Source organism: Oppia nitens, unplaced genomic scaffold, assembly GCF_028296485.1.
Source record: "Oppia nitens isolate AA-2021 unplaced genomic scaffold, nextdenovo-longstitch-racon4-pilon3 scaffold2_pilon_pilon_pilon, whole genome shotgun sequence".
In the NCBI taxonomy this organism is placed as follows: Eukaryota; Metazoa; Arthropoda; class Arachnida; order Sarcoptiformes; family Oppiidae; genus Oppia; species Oppia nitens.
In genome coordinates this window covers 8,613,085-8,634,692 of record NW_026533210.1, presented here as the reverse complement: position 1 = coordinate 8,634,692, position 21,608 = coordinate 8,613,085, and the positions used below count along the sequence as shown (strand labels likewise).

The window sequence follows — 21,608 nt, the reverse complement described above, 5'->3', positions numbered from 1 at the left end:
ATATATATATATATATATTGTTGATTCAATGATTGTAAAAATATATAGACATTAAATAATTTACAGATGAAATCAAATGTTTTAAAAAAAAAGAAATTATTACTTTATCCTATAGTTAACAAAAAATTATCAAAACTTTTTCAATATTTTTTATTTTTAAATAAAAAATCATAATTTTCAATCATTAGTCTATTGACTGTTTTCTGGTTGGGTTTTGATGGATAGGGGGTTGGGTTGCCGTTAGTTTGTATAGACTCGTTAGAAATCGCAAATAAGATTAGAAAAAATTTAATTAAACAAAACAAAAAAAATTAAAAAATTACTGTAATATTACTAATACAGTAACAATGATAATAATTTTATCGATTGTTTTTTTTTAAAATAATAATAATAGTCATAATTGAGACAATAATACAGTATTACAGTGTAGAGTCAAAACATATTGATTTAGACCCTTATAATTGAATTTAGCAAAAATTGTAAACCTTTGCAAAAATAAGCGCATTAATCATAATTGTGATCAAATTTACTATATATATATATATATATATTTCAACGTATATATAAATAATATATATACTACTAAATATTAATTGTTAATTGAAGCAAAAATATTATCTAATTTAATGTACCAGTAATATAAAAATATATAGTAGTATTATATAAGTCAATAAATACAGTACTTTTATCATGCATTGTATAAAAATTTCAATTTTAGTTTTCAAAAAAAATTATTATACTATTACAGGGGGTACTATAGTATAGAATCTATACATTATTGTAAAAAATAAAATTATAAAAAACAACAACTATAATAGTAATATATTTATTTATCAAGCATAAAACAAATACAAACAAAATAATTTTTTAATTAGTATTTTATTTTCAAACAATCAATAAGAAAAACAAACTTTTTTAGTCGGGAAGTCAATTGCCTAATCAAATATTAATAGTTAGCTATAAATTTTATATATATATATATATAGAGTATATTGTATTTTATACAAATTTTTTATTTAAAAAAAGTCAGTATTGGTTTGTCATTAATATGACGGTGCAGTCGAATAGTTTATTGGGATAAACGCGACAATTGAACTAAACATATAAAAAAAAACTAACAAAACAATCAACAAAAATAAGAGACAATATGTTTGCCTAAAGAAATCAATCGATAATGTGGTCGACAACTAAATCATTTACTTGTATTACAAATAATAATAATAATAATATTTTTTACTATCTATTGACCCGACAATTACTTATACCGTATATACAGTACACTACTAAACAAAACTAACTTTCGTTTGGGGAATAATGAATGGGCAAACAGATCATCACATTAATAAACATTACTAACAGAGAGAGAGAGGGACTAATAAATAGGACATTAGTTTTTTATATGCAATATATATGATATATATATATACATATATATAAATAATATATTTGTTTTTTTTAAATAAATAATTAGTTGTTTAAATTAATATTAAAATTAATTATTTTTTATTAATTAAATACATTTTGTTTTGTTTGTATTAAATTATACAATTAATTTTGTTGTTGTTGTAAACATAAAAATGGTTATTATTATAATTATTATTATTAAAGAAAATATTATTTAACAATTCATTTTTTTAGTTATTTAAATATATATATATATAAGTTATATATTTATATATATAAATGTAAATAAATGGTCAATAATTTATACAAAAATGTAAAATTATATTTTTATTATTAATTTTTTTTGTTAGGTTTGGTTGACAATTTGGTGGTCACATAACGCCCAACACTATTATTTTATTACTACTACTACTTCTACTACAACTACAATCTACTACTACTACTACTACCTCAACCATTGGTTTGGTATCCATTGAGGTTCTCTCTCTAATGCATTAATCTCTCTGAGCAACTCCTGGTAAGCTCTTTCAATGTCAGTGATGGACAAAATCATGTCAAAGTAATGGCCATAACGGGCCTCAATATCCCTGGCCTCGTCGATAATGGACTGCAGATCTGTTGAACTGCTATTATTTGTGTCGTAGTGGTGGTGATGGTGTTGTTGTTGTTGATGATGATGCTGTGGATTGCTTGTCGTCATTGACATCAAACGATTCAATTTTTCAATCTGTGGCGGAGGCGTTACGAACACGAAGTAAGGCTTGAGTTTTGCACCTAAAATCATAATTGACTTTTAGTTGATTATGTACTAACACACACACACACACACACACCACACCACACCACACCACACCACACCACACAACTAATAATATAATCATTAATCAATGTGTGTCTATATATTAATATATATATATATAACTGACCCGCCTGTCCCTGTCTAAGCAATGGTATGGAATGGACGTGAAGATTAAGGACACATATTTTTCCCGATTGAACCACTGTTTCGATGGCTGACAGTGAGGTGCCGTAGTAGTTGCGTTCATACTCCCCGTGCTCTACAAATCGACCTAAAAAAATATTTAAATAAATAAATAAATTACTAAAATATTCAAATGATATTCACACACAAACATAATATGATTCAGGGATTTATTATTTTATATTTTTTTGGTATCAAAATAAAAAATAATTTTTTTTGTTACCATCTTTGATGTCCTGTTCAAACTGTTGTCTTGAAATAAAATGATAATCTATGGCATCGATTTCCCCATCTCTTCTCGATCTGGATGTATGGGGAACGGCAGCTGCGAACCGATCCGTGTCGTGCATCAGACGCTGTCTTAGCTCATGGCGGCCTATATTTGTCGGTCCGATCAATACGATTGGCCGCTATTTACCCAAAAATAAATAAAATAATTATTATTACTATTTGTTTGTGAATAATAATAAAAAATATATAAGTTTGTTAAATAAAAATATTATTACGGAAGCGGTATTATTTATTATATTATATATATTTACTATTTTTATTATACTATTAATTTAACATCATTTACATATACTGTAGTTAAACTGTATTATTATTATTATAGTACAGTATATTTGTTTATTATATATATAAAGTATATAAAGTATGGATTCATTATTTTCTTTTTTTAAATAATAAGACATGTTTTTAAAATTTATGATTTCATTAGTATATTATTATTAAACACAAAATTTAATATATAGTAACACATAGTTTTCATCTTTATATATATATATATATATATAGTATATTATGCTAATAATATAAAAAAAAATCTAATTTAAACACACCGTCAATATTGTAAACTATTTGCAAAAACTAATAATACTAATAATATTAAAAAACAATTGCCCCGGAGGTAATTAATTAGAAATTTTTTATTTTAATGAAACTTAATGTTATGTTTGCAACACTAACTAACAATTTTTTTTAAAAAACCAATAACAAAAAAACTAAATCAAAAACAAATAAAAATAATTTTTTAAATTTTACTAATATATCTCAATTTTGCAAAAATCATGTGTTGTTTTTTTGTTGCTGACTATCGATTTTCGTTTCCAACAAAAAACTAAATAAATAAACTTATGGTATGCCATGCAAACTCAAAAAAAAAGTTTGTATTTTTATTTTAAAACCATTATTATTAAATATCGAGTAAATAACAAAAATTTATATATATATAATAATATATACAGTATATATATATATATATATATATATTTGCCCGAAACATAATATAAAACTCATTATAGCTTGAAATTCAGTGTTGCATTAAACTTGAAGATCAATTTTATTTGGTGAACAAATTTAATTTTAAATTATATATATATTTATAACTTATATATAATATATATTTATTAAAAATATTACTGTAAACATTATTTAGTTAGTCATATATAATAAATACAATATTTATTATGAATTTAGTTAGAAATATAGTCTCTTTTCTCTCTTTACATTATGTCTCTTCAAAATGAAAATATTATTAGTCTAAATGGGTTTACATTTTAATAAATTAATTAAATCAATTTATATATTATTCAAAAAATATAAATGCATTCAACTCTAGATATAGTAGTTTACTTATTATTATTTATTATTGGCTTCAATTAGCTAATTATTTCTAGAAAATATTTTTAACTAAACAACACAACATTACGTAATAATTATACTAAAACTTAATTTAATAAATTAAGTATAACAGTGATAGCAAACCAATTGTCAATATATATATATATATATTTAAAATAATTATAATAAAATAAATACATAAAAATAATTATATTTACATAAAATAATAGAAAGTCAATTTATATATAATATTTTTATTTAAAAAATGCAAATCATTATATTATTAATTTTACTAACTAACTCTATAGTAAATACTAAATTTTTATATATTTCAATTAAATATATATATCAAATATACAGTATATTAAAAAATTTATATGCATTTTCATCCATCTGTGTAGAGTTGACCTGCACTTTACTATAACAACACAACTAGTATATAGTGTTTCAAATAAAATAAACAAATAAATCAATTGAATTGAAAAAAATATAAGATTTTTTTTTTATTTATTTATATATAAAGGATTTCAAAAGAAAAAGTATTTAGATATTGACTGAGAAATTCAATATTTAAGGTGACGTTTATTACAGAGATATATAGTATAGAGAGAAATAGTAGTCTAAACGCATGTCTTTCCTGTTTATCAACCGAGACATTGATTTGTATGTTTGGCTGAGTGTAAGATAATAATATAAAAAACACAAAATTCAATATTTTTTTAATGTGTATATGTTTTTTTATTATATAAAAAAGAGGAGATAATCATTGAATAGACAAGCAATAAAATTTGTGTTAAAAACACGTTTTTATATATCGATAGCAACATTAACAACAACAACAAAATATTTAGCAAAAATGTAAGTTTTTCTTTCTTATATAATCTTATATTATATAAGATATTATATAATATAATATAACAGGAAATTGATTGGTTATATATATATTAACAGCTTCTCTATCTATCTCTTACCTTAATGTTAGCCCTGGGATAGTATAGAGAGACCTCTTCATAGCTGAGTATCTCATCATTGGGTGACATAAAGTCTAGATTTATTTTTTTTTCATTAGAAAATTTATGATTAGTTTCTTTTAAAAAATAAATAAAAACGAAATACAATTTATTATTATTTATGATAAACTGATAAATACTTTGAGATTTCCGATGCTTTTTCTTCCTGTGGACTGACTTTTTGCCACAATTTAGCAGAAGAGATGAGGCACTCGTCTTCTTATTATTATTTTGTCTATTCTTACTATTAATGGTCGATATGTTTGTGCTGTCATTTAATACGGACTGTTTCATAGTTTCTCTCCTTATTTTTTGGTAATTGATAGGATAGGTATTAAATTATTATTATTATAATTATTAATGATAAATAAATAAGAAATCATTAAATTGGATTCAATATTAAAATAAATAACATTATATTTGTGTGTATGAGTGTATTGGTTTGTAATGATCTGGTAATATAATAGGTATGGTAGGGGAGGAAGAGGTAGGGTATTCAATACATACTGAATTTGGAAATGGATGGATGGTACGAGTCCAGCTAATGACTGGTCGTGTTCGCCCTCTCGGTATGCCTGCCACCAGTTCATGTCACTCTGATCGATGACATGCAAAATATCACCTACGAGTGCGGAGAGAGAAAGAGAGAGAGAGAGAGGGTTGTCATTAATAAATCATTTTATATTAATAATAAGCCGCCAATTATTGATTAGTATAAACGAGAAAATAAATAAACAGAAAGAGAGGTCTTATATTACTATATATATATACCTATATATATATATATATATATATATATATATATATATATATATATATATATTATTAGTCATACCTTTATTGAAGCAAATTCCCAGTTCACGGCACGGAATGTATAGGTCCTCATCGGGATCGTAATCGAACAGTGCTTTCAAATGAATCATCTGATGAGGTATGGACTCACTATCCTTAATGTTATCGCGGATTGCAATCACAAATGTTAGAGTTCCTGTGTGTTAGAGTATGTGTTCAAAAAAAACACATAAAAAAAGAGTAAATCAACCAAATATTTGTTGATAAAAAACACACACATATATAGTCAGTCAACAGTCGGAAAAAGAGAGAAAATAAAAATAAGAAAATGTAATTATTTTTGTTTGGGATTAATAGCTCAAATGTGTTGATCGGGTGAGTGAGTGTATGTGTGTGTATGTTATGTGTATGTGTTTTGATTAATATACTTTTTTGGTGTGTGTGTGTGTGTGTGTGTGTGTGTGTGTGTGTGTGTGTGTAATATATATGTAGTATTTAGAAAGTAGTAGTAGTACTGACCAGTCATTTCGGCCAACAGATCGCATACTTGGTTAACATTTCTGCCTTTCATTTCAATGCCATTCACTTCCAATATCTCATCGTTTTCGTGAAGTAAACCTATTTTTTTGTTGACAGATATATCAATATATATATATATATATAGTAGACATCAATCAAACTGACGACTGTTTTTTTTGACGACATTATTAGGTAGTCGTCAAATAAGTCGTCCGTCAATTGTAGTTAATTTTGTAATTAATTGTAGATAACTTACCGGACTTTTCGGCGGCACCTCCTTTGACAATACGGCCAATGATGACACTGCCGTCCTGTTCATTGCGTACGGTAGCGCCCAATGGCTCGCACGAAGACTTCTCGATGCGGACCACTTTGACAGACGAGTCATCCATTACTTCGTCCAGAATCTCGACTTCACTTTTGTCGACTGTTTAAAAATAAAATATTTATTTAATAAAAAATAAAAACAAAACAAATACTGTATAAGATTCAAACCAAAAAATTCATGCGAAAAAAACTAAATTAAATAGACATTACGTGTGCTTTTAACTTATCTATAAAAAAGTAATACAACTTATATAACATAAATATATATATATATATAATAAAAATAAATGAATTCCCGCATAAATAATTCATAATCATAAAGGAAATGTAAAATATTGTAAAGATTGAAATATATTTTATATATATATATATATAAATTATATGATATATATCACTGGAAAACAAAAATAGAGCTAAATAATATATTCATACTGTATATATGTTAACTAATTTGATAGATACGGTGCCAAACAAAAAATATAAAGTGTCAAAAAACAAATATTTTATCAGAAAATATGTGCAAAAAAAATGAAAGAAAAAAAACTTAAATATTTTATTATTTCAACTATAAATTCATAACATTTTGATAAATTGCTATAGAATTGAATATATATATATATATATATATATAGAGAGAGAGAGAGAGAGAGAGAGAAATCATATTATTTGAATAAAAAATATATTTAAATATAATCTCAATGTTGTTTGTAGTGAATGGGTTGGGAATAATATATATATATATTATATAAAGCGAAAGATGATTTCAAGCAAAAATATAAAAATATATATATATATGATTGTCGTCTATAGTATATAATATAAAGAATTTATTTAATATTATATTATATATATATATTTATGTGTATACTTGTATATAAAGAGACACAGTATGTGTTAATCAATATATTAAACTAAATGTATATAACGAAACTCATTGATCCAAAATGTGTATTCAAAAAATAAGCAATTGTTAATTGAAGTGCAAATTAATTACTGGTCCACTCGTTTTCATACAACTAATGACAAATGATATATTGTCTTTTAAATATATATATATATATATATTACACTTGAAAAAAAATAAAATAAAAATAGTTAAAAACCAAACCCTATATACATATACAATATATAGCATTTCAATGTGTTTTGTTTCAAATAGCCTAATCAGTAGACACACAGCTCTATTGTTTTCAGAAATATAACAATAGTTTTTGATTGTCTTAAAATCATAAAAGTTATATAACTTTCGCTGTATATTATTATTGATTAACAGTCAAATGCATTCAAAATTTTTTGATAATAATAAAAATAGACGCAAACAATAACAAAGAGAGAGAGAGAGAGAGAGAGAGAGAGAGAGAGAATCTCTTATTTGTAATAATGGCTTAAAAATAATATATATTATTATAATATAATAAATGATAACATATTTCTTTATAAAACTTTATTATTATTATTATAAATACAAAATCTCGAAAGAAAATTATATTAAAATCTACTCAAAACTAATAAAATGCAAAAGCATTTAAGTGCAACACAAATGCAAATTTATTAGCAAAATTAATTAAGCAAAAATATAATTAAATAAATTATGGCATTATATAACATTGTAGTAACAAACATAATAACAACAATTTATGCTAACGATTATTATAATCAAAAATAAAAATAATAAAATAAAACAAATCCTAACGAGTTTGCCATTGTATTTATAATGTAGATGTGATATATATAATAAAAAGTTTACTAACCAGTGATGTCTTGATTGGGGCTCAGGTATGTTGATGAGGAGCTCAGTTGGGTTTTGGATGACTGTGCGATGTGATCGTATGCATAACAAAGGCCCTCCAACTCGAAACGGGTTAATATTTCTAACAGTTCGGCCGCTTCGGTATTTAATGCCTGTTCGCATAATAATAATAATAATTGATTATTATTTGCATTAAAATTAATTAATTTTTTGCAAAAACCAATTATTAGTTGTCAATCAATTAGCAATATATAGTATATATAAATAATTTGTATCTAACATGCAATACATATACTGTTATATAAATAATTTGTGTCTATTTTCTATTATTATTATTAAACATACCGACAATTATCAATTAGCAACAACAACGACAAAATACAAATCATATTATTATTATTACTGTATTAATAATATATTATTTGCACAAATATATAATTTATAACATTTATGCTGACAATTGTGAGATTAATTTCTATATATGACATACAATTTTTACATACATTTACAATTTTTTGTGTGGATTTCATCAACAAAAAAAAACATTACACTTTTTTCATTTAGTAAAAATCATTTTTTTAAAACCACACTTTGACCATTAATTATATTTATATACCGTATATATATATATATACTGTACTCTAATCTTAAATAATAAATAATTCTGTAAATATAATTGTTTATATTATAAACCCGTTATTAACTCAATTTACAAAATAATATTATTTAATATTTATAAGTCCTAAATATTTTGGATAACGCCACCCATAATATATCAATATATTGTATATAAAAATTATAAATAAATATTTAGTTATGCAAAAAAAAATAAATGATTATTTTGACAACCACATACATTATTTTTTTATTATTAATTACGATAAGCATGTACGCAAAAACAACTATTTCAAACAGATATTTTTTTAGTTATATATAATAATATTTATAATAAAAAAATACACTATTAAATGAACATGATGCTTTTAGGGATTTATAAAAATATAATTGTTGATGTTATTTTCACACGATTTATATAACTTGAGTAAACATTTATTTGTTGTCCCATAGGATTACATTAAATATGTTAACTTATAATAATTTATAAAACTTAGATTTAGTCTAATGTTTTGAATACCGAAAAACAAAAATAAAATGCATATAATATTGTGTCCATCGATTCATTCATGTTTTTAATAGCCAAAAATCACTTAAGAGTTATATAATTTCGGTTTTTAATCCGATTGTAACAAAATAAAAATAAAATTTATATCATTTTTATCAATTTAATTATTATTTTAACATTTTATTTATTTCTTGTTTGTATTAAAAAGAGTGCTTTTGAAAGTAATTTATATTTTGGTTATTGTATATAAAACTAATACTAATTTATATTTTACTAATTATAACAAATGTCTTGAAATGTAATGACCAGAAAGTTTCTATTAATTTTGATGTGAATTTTATCTAATTGTTAATTTTGTTTGCAAAGAATAAAATTAATTTTTAGTTTAATTGAATATAAAAATTCACAATTAAATAAGCTATTCATTAATTTTGATAAATAAAATTTTTAGAAAACTAGTCGTCAAAAACATGTTTCCCAGATTCACTTAAAACACTATATTAGATACTATTATTGAGTATATAATAAGTATAAATATTATAATTATAACACCAATTAAGCAAATTATATAACACTTTTTATGACAGATACTTATGTATTATTATTCAAATATATAATATTTTTGCATAACTATATATTTATACTAAAGTATATATATGAGACTAACTGTCCTTATCTTATAGATTATATAATTAATGTCAACTAAAACTTAGCATATAATAAAAAAACAACAAATTTGAAGACTAGACTAACCTCTTCCTGTAACAATTGGATCACCTCTTGGACGAGATCGGCTGTATTGTTGTTGTTATTATTATTGGAAGCGGTTGTTGTACTACTTGTAGTAGAAGTAGTAGTAGTAGTGATGATGGGTGGTTGGGGTAGTAATGATCGGTGCTTTTGCTTTTGTTGTGTTTGCATAATAGTTGTATAGATTGCTATAAGTTTGGCTAAATTTGATTGATTTATTAGATCCTTGACTTCTCCGTTCAGATTATTTATAAGGCGTTCCAATACTACGTTCAGGTCTGGAGACGGAACTGATTGAATTGGATATGAAAACAAAATATTATTATTAATAATAAAAGTTAATAGTATTTAATTAAATATAAATTACAGACATTGCCAATCATTATATAAGTTTATATATATACTGTATATACAGTATATATATCGTATAAACATACAGTGTATATAATGATATATAATAATAATATTGTCATAATAATGTCATTGACTAAAATCGTAAAATATTTATTTATATATATATATTAACTAATATAATAAAATTTATTTATTAATATATATAAGTATCGCATATACGATATTATAGGCGGTATGGTATGTATGAAAAATAAATAAATAAAATATTTCTGTCTGTTTCCTATACAATCTAATAAATATCAACAAAAATAGTTTCAACACATTTAATATAATATTATATATGATATATCGATCCACACCTTTGTTGTTGGCCTCAGTGCTGCCCATATGTTGATCGTTGTCGTAGTCATCGTCGATATCTTCATCGTCTTCAAAGGCATCGTTGACCATCGCTTCTAATTCTTTGTTGTTGTCTTTGTTGGTCATTGTTGTTGTTGTTGCTGTTAATGTCTTAAACTGTTCCAATTGTTGCAACTTTTTGCTACCTCTCAGACTCGATCGTAGAAATTCTTCTTCGGCTTTTTTATGGCTTAATTCTTCTGAATATTTTTTTAATTTATCATTTTGTGGCGCTTGCGATGATGTGCGTTGCGGTGGGGCTGGAGGTGGATGTGGGGGTGGAGGGTATCGAGGAGTTTGTTTAACAACACCTTAAATTTTGTGTATGTGTGTGACATATATATAGAATATATATAAATAAAATATATATATATAAAAAATAATGGTTTCAATAAATAAAAACAAAATCAAATATTTAAAAATAATTATATATAAAAAACAATAATATTTTAAAAGACAAACTCACCGACAAAGGATTCCGGGACATCAACAGGCAGTTCCCTGTGTGTGGTTGTTGTAGTCGACTGTCTGGTTGGCGACAAATTATGGGAACCACTTAACTCAACTAATTCCATATTATCGTCGTTTAGTTGATAGTCTAGTATTTCTTCGACGTCGTCGTCGTTGTCGACGACTTGCGAATCAATTATTGTCTTTGTATTGTTTTGATCTATCGTTTGCAGATCAGCTGCTTGTGGTCTATCAGTGGTAATGGACTCGTCGTCTTCGTCGGCGAGATGTGTCGTGGCAGTGATGGTTGTTGTGTTTACTATCACTTTGTTATTAGTCTCTTCAGACGTTGTCGTAGTCGACGACTCACCTAAATATATAAATAAATATATATATATAATACATAAGTTAAAGAAAATCAATAAAACACAGACGTATAAGAAGTGGTAAGTGTTTAGGCGAAAGTGTAATATCAATAAAAAAATATTAAATCACTGGATATGGATATCCTTACATAAAATCTTTGAGAGCTGAGCGATATCTCGAGGCGTTATAGTATTATCTTTGGCAATGTGTTGGAGGTGTTCACGAGCTCGGGATCCGATGACAAACGCGTCGATCAGAGACGTGTCGATGGCTTTACATTAATATATTTATATATTAAAACAATTTTTTATATTTTTACAGCAAAAAAATAAATAACATATAAATCAAACATTCACTATAATTTCACAATTAACTGCTAGTTTTTAATTACTTCATATATATATATTTTTTTATTTTGTAAAGTAGACACATATACACTAATAACACACTGTTGCGTGAAATATTGCATTACTATATGAATATTATTATTATTTTATTACTTTTTTTATTTATATAATACAATTAATGTGTTTAAATAAAAATAATAGTTTTTTTAGTTAAATTATTATTAATGAGATAACACACAAATCCTTAATGATATATTGTATTATTATATTTATTATGATATATACACACACAGAAAAATTCACGCTAATGGCAGTAAATGCGATAAAACTTTTATTTCTAGCTTTTTTGTTGATAAATATTTTTGCTGTCAATTCAAACAAATACTCATTTAATAGGAATGTCTATTACTAGTCGTATCAATAAATACTATGAGAGAGAGAGAGAGAGATAGGAGTAATTTAATAACAAATAGTCGTCGACAACATACTTATAAATGGTTTGATATAACAGTCAATAATTATTATCAATTGTTGTACAGTAGTAGTAGTAGTAATAGTAGTAGTATAACATTGAGAGGAGACAAATTGATGGATTAAAAACAATATTAAAATCGATTGAAAAATTTTTTTTAGTTCAAAAATAAATAAAACTAAATAACAAATAAAACAATATTAGAAAACACATGCAAAACATTTTTCGGTTTCATTGTTTTCAGACATTTGAAGTAATTTTTATTTTGAAATCATTGTGTGTGTGTGTTCATCATCTATCAGTAGTATTGCAAAACATGAGAGAGAGAGAGAGAGAGAGAGAGAGAGAGAGAGAGAGAGATCCCCTCTCTATCTAACTATTCCTATTGCTAACAACTCCATAGAAATATTCAACTTATTTTTCTTTTTAAAAAAACTACCAGTGCTTGAGGGGGGTTAAAAAAGCGGCCATCGATTACTTGATCGACTGTAACACCATTGATATACAATACAAGAAGTGGATGCCATTGCACACAAGCCATACCTCTCTCTCTCTCTCTCTCTCTCTCTCTCTATCAACTGAGCCCATCCTAACCTAACAGGTTTGACGGGTCACACACACACACACACACCATGAAGTTCAAGCACATGCTATAAGAGATGTATGTGCCTGTAATACTGAGATCTGTATATAATATAACTATGGGATGTATTTTTTGCAATTTATTTCACACACACATACAATCTATATTATACTATAGTTTTTTTTAAATATATTAATATATATTATGCAACCATTATTGCTATATTCACCGGACACTTGAACCGCATAAATGGCTTTTAATTGACATTATATGCGTTCTCACATAACAATGTCTTTGCCCTCACAAACACAACAACAAAATCATACAACTGTCTCATAAAACATGACAACAACTCAATTATTATTACTATTATTATATATTTATTGCAAAAAAAAATGTCTATTCTCTTGGATTGACTGTATATTTAATGACAACTAATAAAATCAAATATTAGATCAAAACTTATTTATTATTTCTATTTTATATATACAGTATAAATGTTATGATAAAAGTGCAATGAATTGGCAAACATTGTTGTATTGAATCAAATAAAAAAAGTCAAAGTTTTTTATATATATTTATTTATCGCATTTCATATTAAGTTTTAATTATATCACAACTTCTGGTCAGAAAACCACAACAATAGGATTGTCTGTCAAAAAATATATTTTATATTAAATGTAAAAACAATTTATTTGAGAAAGTTGTGAGACGTGACGGCACCGGTAGTTAGACAATAGGTCGCGCTTCACATACATATAAATAAATATAAATGAATTTTAATATCATATTATATTTTTAATACAAGTATATATACTGTATATATATGTGAAACACTGGCTATTGAAAGGGAAACTACAGTACAACTACAACAAGACTTTAATGACAGGTATTGTAGGTTAGAATAAGTGAATAAAAAAATGGGTCGACTTTTTTTGTGTGGTTAGGAGTGACTGATTATCATAATAATAATAATAATCAATGGTAGACATAGAGATAGTGAAAGATAGAGAGAAAGGGGTGAATATAACATAATAGTGCCGTATATTTAAGATATTTTTTAAAAGTAAGTTATATATATATAATAAATATTAGACAATATATAGTTAATTGAATGTATGGTATGTATAGATTTGGTAGGACTCACCTAATTTGCCTGATGTTCGCCGCTTGACTCTCAAGCAGATAGTGCGCGACCTAATACACTGTTGGTGTTGTCGTTGGGTGTCATTGCAGTTAAATGGCAGGTATGGTATGGTATGGTATGATATTTGGTATGAAATAATAATAACAATAATAACGGAAAAAAAGACAAACAATTGTTAGCACAGTTTTATATTTTGGGTTTGTTTGGTTGCAAACAGTATATCCAAATCAAATGGTTAGCCCTTATTTTCAGTCAGTCAGTCAGTCAATTCATAAGCTTATGTATGTATATTTTGAACACCATTTCCCCCACATTTTACTCTTTTATTTAGCTGTGATCTCATTTGTAGTTAAAATATTATTTAACATACAATACATTATATATATGATATATTTTACTATCAAATTATAATAATATATTTATGATATGAATACTGTATACAATTATATTAGACGGATATAAATATATATAATAAATACAATACAATATATATAATAATAATAATTTTTATGTGTGTTTCCAAACTCTCATTAGGCGTTTCATTGAATTTTTATTTATTCATTACAATCATAATTATTATTATTTTATTATTATTATAATTATTATATGATCTTATAATATTATAATATATGAGTAAATAATAACATTAATAACTAAATTATCAGCAAACAAACAAAACAATGTTGAATATATAATAATAATAAATATTATATTATTGGCCAATCACTACAATAAATCCAATGCTATAATTGTTGTCATCAAACAAACAAACAAAAACATTGAAAATATAAAAATCACTTTTTTAAAAGTTAATAACTTAAGCGATGATGATATCATTAAAAAGTATTATTTATTTTTAAAAAAAAACTTAATTTTCATTTCATAACAAACAACAACAAAAAAATTAAGAAAATATTAATCACCAAAAAATAAATATTATTTGGCAAACAATATAAACGGTTAAAACATTATCCAAACAACAACTAACAAAAAAATAGGTAACTAATTATTATTTAGCTATTAATAAACCATTACATCAAAAAAACACTGCATAACTCACTTCAATAAGTATTTATATTATATATACTGTATATGTTATGTGACAACAAATAGCACAACAATTATTTTTTTAAAAAAAAATTATTGAATGAATGAATGAAAACAAAAATAATATATTAATTTTTTTTGTGTCTATTTATTATTAAATACTATGAATAATACTATGTGTGTAAATAAATACTGTATGAAAACAACACACAATAGCACTGTTCACTTGTGCTTAAAGTATGTGTGTGTGAGTGGTTGGGTAGTAGTGCTGGTTGTGTCGTCTATTCATATAAACACCTGCCCTTCTAAAACAGTACCATAATATACAACGTTTACCTACCCGTTCCCCCCATCAATATTATATACAGAAAATATTTTCAGACACACACATACAGTGTCGGCCATATTCACGTGTGTTATTCACTATACATTACACACTATTATATATATATATATATATATACAGAGGGGGCACTGTATTTTACACGGTTATAGTATATACGTTATTATTACAGTATATGTTTTATGCCATTAATTGCATTTTAATAGGGTTTCAATGAAAATGAAACAAACAAAAATTGTGTGGCAATAGATCTACTGTACTGTACTTATAGATTATTTTCAGTCATTTATTTATTATACCGGTATATAGTTTGAGAGATATATACATTTGATGTATATATAATAGTAGGGTTTGTTTTAATACATTGAAATATATTTGTCTAATTAATGATTAATTACTAATTTTAATCATCATCGTCGATATAGACTTATATGTACTAATGAAAAATAGCTAAATTTTTAAATTATCTGTATAAAAATTAACTAGGATAAGTAATTATTTTTTTTCTAGTTAGTTAAAATGTAATTAACTATGTAATTACATTTTAATTTATATACATTATATAAGTTGTAATTTATTTACATTGTTTATTTAGCATAATAATATTTATTTTTTTTAATTGCAACCCATAATATTTTATAATTACTAGAGTTTATATAGTAATTTAGATTAAATTATTGAATAATCTTAAATATGATATTAAAAACTTATTATTTTTATTATATATTGTATATGTACTATAGTATCATATTTTTCATGTATAATAAATTATTTGATTTAACATATTAACACGCTAGCTAAATGTTGTAGATTACTGATACATAAATAATGATATTTCAATAGTATTAAATAGTATACCGGTATTGTTGATATCATAATAATAATAATACTGAATAATGCAATTTAGAGATTAAATTATAATAACAATAAAAATTTTTGAAATAATAATTATCGCTATTAAAAGCTAATTTTAAGCAATTATAATGAGATTTTTAAAATAATAATAATATTGTAAAAATAATATTTAAAAGTATTATACTGTACAATATTTATTTATTTCCAACCTGTTACCTATATAAATAATTGTTTATAATATAGATAATAAATTACTAATGTAATGTATAATGTAATTTATGTGTCAATATATATATATATATATATATATATATATATATACAGTATATATAACACAATATTGCAATAAATAAACTTTCAATTTTCTAATGTTATCAATTTATTTATATATAATTATGTAGGTTGTAATGATAAAATTTACAATAGTTGATATACTGTACAATAGTTTATTTTTAAATATATATATTGTATATAAATTACTAAAATGGTGTTATATTAAATCACTTTTATCGTGATCAAATAATTATTTATTTATTTTTAAATATATATATTTTATATAGTAGTTTTTAAAAAATAAATAAATAAAGCATATATTAATATATAGTATAGTACAAAAAATTAATGTTTAAAATTTAATAAACTTTATAAATTATTTTAGATACTAGATTTTATACTAGACTAATATTATAGATAATCTTAAATATTTATAAAAATTTATAAAATCTGAACTATAATATAAATAATATAATATAAAGTAATTTTGAATGCTTATTAGGCCAATAATCATAGTAGTAAATAATAAATAATAATTATTATTTTTTATAAGCCACAATGGGGACTAACATATTTGCTAACATATATCCCATATATAAATATATATATATATATTCTTAAATATCCATTAAAACATATTTTTATATCATTAGCATTAACACACAAATAGCCTCTATAATATTAGTATTGACGCATTTGCACTTAAATATATAAGTTATATTAATATATAAATTAATTAAGCATAACTTAGATGTTTTCATGTGTGTGTGTGTGTGTGTATGTGTGTGTGTGTGTGTGTGTGTGTTAGCAAATATGTACCTTATATAACGAATACACAGAATATTCTGTATTATACTATAGAGAAAAAGTGGTTAAAGGAATCTCATATACAATATATATATATGACTTTGTGTTCAGTCTCTGTATATAAATGAGTTGATATATTGCACACAATAAATATATCATTTAATAAGCCATAGGCACAGCTAAATAATGTGTGAGAGATAAGTGAAATATACGTATAATATATATATTTTTTTGTTTGACTGAAGAGGACATACATACACACACACACGTATATACATACAAATAGACACATATACCTGATGTATGTGTTGTATAATTTGCTGATGCGTTGAATCATCTAATGATTTGCCATTGATCTCAAGTATTTCATCGCAATCACTCCTGTCTGCCGCTGAACCTATTAGGTGATCAAAAAATGAGTGAGTGATTGAGTGAGTGAGTGAGTGAGAGAGAGAGAGAGAGAGAGAGAGAGAGAGAGAGAGATAAATAAATAAATAAATAAAAGTGTTGTCTCAATAAGTGTTGTTCAAAATAAAATTTTTTGTTGTTATTCTCATATGGATTGTCCATTAAAAATAAATTCAAACAAACAATTTCGTGATTGTGTTTAACACAATAAATAATAAGAAATTTTTTTAGAGAGAACATAAAAACTTTGATAACATGAGATAATTGAATGAAATATTGTTTATGAAAAAAAATAAATTATTTCAAAAATAAAAATTTTCATATTTACACTGATTATTATATAATAATAACTCAATTCTTTACTACATTATATATTATATATATATATATATATAAGTTAAGTCAACATTTTTTTTAAACTGCATAAAATATATATTAATTTAATCACATTAGTTGCATATCATAAATTTTTATAAAGTGTACTGTTATGAAACATCAATTTTAATATAAATTGCATTATAACTTATAATATATAAATTATTTTATTTTAAAAGGTAAACTACTGTATAAAAGATGAGTTATTTTTATGTATGATAAAATTATTATAATAGAAATATACATATATATATATATATAATTTATATACACTAAACTTTATACACTAGAATAATTGATAGTATACACTACAGTAGCTATACTGTGTATCTATCAATTTTAATACTAGGATACAAACAATAATACATGTATTACATATAGTTGAATATATATATATATATATTAATACAGTATATACAAGTATAAAACGGATTATAAATATATATATATACTGTATATATAAGTTTGAAAAATATGTTAATACAATATACACTACTGTATTAATTATATATATAAATATACAGCAAAATTGATTGCGGATAATGGATAGGTTAGTAGGAAAATATAGGATTAAATGAGTTTAATTTTTCCGGTAAAGTATAATAATAATATTCAGCAGAAAAAATTAATAATAAAAATAATATTAAACTATCGTATAGTGAATATAAAAGTGTATTAATAATAAAAATGCTGAAATAATTAATTTATAAAAAATAATATATTTATAATTAAAATAAAGTATTAGAAATATATTATATAGTTTTACTGTATAATTGTTGTAATTTACTTATTACTAAAACATTTTTGATGATAATTTTTTAGTAACAATTAAGCTTTAAAAATATATTCATCTCTTTAAAAAAATAAATAAATAATTATAACTTCAATTAACACAATACAACATAATAATAATAATAATAACGGCATAGTATAGAAAACGTGATAATTGTTTTAATTATATAAACAGTTTTTAAGGATTTTTTGATATAATTTTCTACAAATGCTATTTTAATTGAATTATTTAAACCAGAATATAAATTATCGGATAAAATATGCTATTAAAAGCAAGCATTAGTTTTTTCCTAATCAATAATTTAATGTAAATAAATTATTAATAATTGTATTTTGTTTAATATTTTTTTAATGTACACTTAATATATTGTATATGTTTAATATGCATATTTACACTACAATAATTATTATGGTTTGTAATATAATCGTTATCTATAAAAATTTAATTTATCAAAATTGTTTTTGACAGTTACAGACATGCGACACAAATTATCAGTCAATTATAAATTATGATATTTTTTTTATTTATATTAGAAAATCTCACGTATATATATAATAAAAAATAAGATATATATATATATATTAATTTTTAATAAACTTGATATACAGTATATATATATATTGTATATAAAATGCTAACATAACAAATGATATATATCTTTTGAGATAAATGTTTAATTATATATAAGTTTTTTTAGAGAGACGTTAAAAGTTAAGTCAATAAAAATAAGATTAAGAGTTTTGATAAGCGATAAGAGAGAGAGAGAGAGAGAGAGAGAGAGAGAGAGAGAGAGAGAGAGAGAGTACTATTATATAATATATTTAGGTATTTAATAATAATAATAATAATGATGAGACAAAAGGCGACAAAAATGACACACAAATGCCAAACACTTATCTACTATAATATAAGTGATATATAAACTTAATGATCACTATTCACACCAAAGTGTATATTCATTGGTTTTTTCGTCGTTGAAATAAATAAGTAAACATAAGGCAAATATCTTTTATATATACACAGTATATACATAACATTACTATAGAATAAAAGTGAATTAATAAAGGGTTAGAAAAATATTAAATATATTCAGTATATACAGTATAATCGCAATCACAGAGTATTAATAATAACACTAATAATGACTGATATAGACAAATAAAAACTTTCATTTTTTTGCAAACAAACAAACAATAACTTATTAATATAAATACTTTATAAAAATTAATTGGATTTTTAGTGTGGGTACGGGTGTTAGGGTATGTGACTGACGGTTATTGGAGAGCATTAAACTAAACGATCGACACTTTAGTTAAGAGAAAAAGAAAAAAACTATTAAACTGAAAGAGAGAGAGAGAGAGAGAGAGAGAGAGAGAGAGAGAGAGAGAGAGAGACTCGTTAAATAAAAAAGCAAAGCATGCATTCAATGATTTTCATTCAAAATCATTGCCTTTAGTAGTAGTAGTAGTGTTAGTATCTGTAAAATACTGATACTATGATATGAAGTACTATCACTACTACTACTACTATTATAACTAGTAATAGCTGTTAGAGTAAAGGCTTTTGCATCACATTTTTCATTTACCAACAAAAATATTACACAACATATCTCAAAAAATAATATTCTGTGTGTATTATATATTGTATATATAACAGAATCCTAAAGTATATACGATATATAAAATTAATAAATAAATAACAACAATAAAAACGACTACTTTAAAGAAATAATAACTGAACTGTTTTTTAAGGATAGATATGATATCATATATTTATTTTTAACAAAAAAATTAAAAGACCTTTAAATGGCCATTACTTACCATAGATTTTGATTTTGCTGTTTTGCTCGACTAACACAATAACATAACCCCCGAGATCTACCATTTTGGCGGCGCTTTGTATAATGTGTTTGTGTGTTATATGGATGTGTCTGTATGTTGTGTACTGTACTGTATTGTATTGTATGTATGTAAGTATGTGTGTCTGTGCTGTATGTGTGTATGTGTGTGTCTGTCTGTATGGTGTGTTGACTAAGATTGTTAGCTTTTTGGTGATGAGATGCGAGAGAAGTTGGTTTGAGAGGTGGTTTCAGAGGAGATGCGGAGCAAACCTTATGTGTCATCGATCACTACCAGTGCGCCGACGTTAAGGAGGATAATACCAGACAAAACACAAACATATATATATACACTAATAGTATATATATATATATACACAATATATTATATATTTTTCTATAGATTAAATCCCACTTCTCTTTAGTCTCTCTTATTTCTAGACTAATCTCTCTCTCTCTCTCTCTCTCTTCTCTC

At 24.0% G+C, this 21,608-nt stretch overlaps 1 protein-coding gene across 2 annotated transcripts; it reads right to left on the bottom strand.

The window, feature by feature from the left end:
* Window positions 1-1,703: 1,703 nt before the first annotated feature.
* Window positions 1,704-21,310, bottom strand: LOC128956201 (protein PALS1-like). 2 transcript variants are annotated; one of them, XM_054301887.1, is made up of 17 exons: window positions 21,117-21,310; window positions 18,017-18,117; window positions 14,396-14,453; window positions 11,995-12,117; window positions 11,497-11,850; window positions 10,991-11,341; window positions 10,281-10,567; window positions 8,406-8,556; window positions 6,584-6,754; window positions 6,328-6,426; window positions 5,852-6,004; window positions 5,524-5,638; window positions 5,157-5,320; window positions 4,978-5,051; window positions 2,610-2,796; window positions 2,331-2,474; window positions 1,704-2,178 (listed from the first exon to the last, which is right to left on the bottom strand). In XM_054301887.1, exons 1-17 carry the CDS (start codon window positions 21,178-21,180, stop codon window positions 1,850-1,852), a joined length of 2,925 nt encoding a protein of 974 aa, XP_054157862.1. In that variant the 5' UTR covers window positions 21,181-21,310; the 3' UTR covers window positions 1,704-1,849. The 2 variants fall into 2 exon arrangements, with proteins under 2 accessions (XP_054157862.1, XP_054157863.1); XM_054301888.1 differs by having other exon boundaries at window positions 10,991-11,290.
* Between the last annotated feature and the right edge of the window lie 298 nt (window positions 21,311-21,608).

Bases quoted from the DNA above. Each gene is read 5' to 3' on its own strand.
- LOC128956201 (XM_054301887.1), bottom strand. From the start codon at position 21,180: ATGGTAGATCTCGGGGGTTATGTTATTGTGTTAGTCGAGCAAAACAGC. The intron at 11,342-11,496 runs GTGAGTTTGTCT...ACAAAATTTAAG, and splicing joins TGTCCCGGAATCCTTTGTCG to GTGTTGTTAAACAAACTCCT. The intron at 6,427-6,583 runs GTAAGTTATCTA...ACAAAAAAATAG, and splicing joins AGGTGCCGCCGAAAAGTCCG to GTTTACTTCACGAAAACGAT.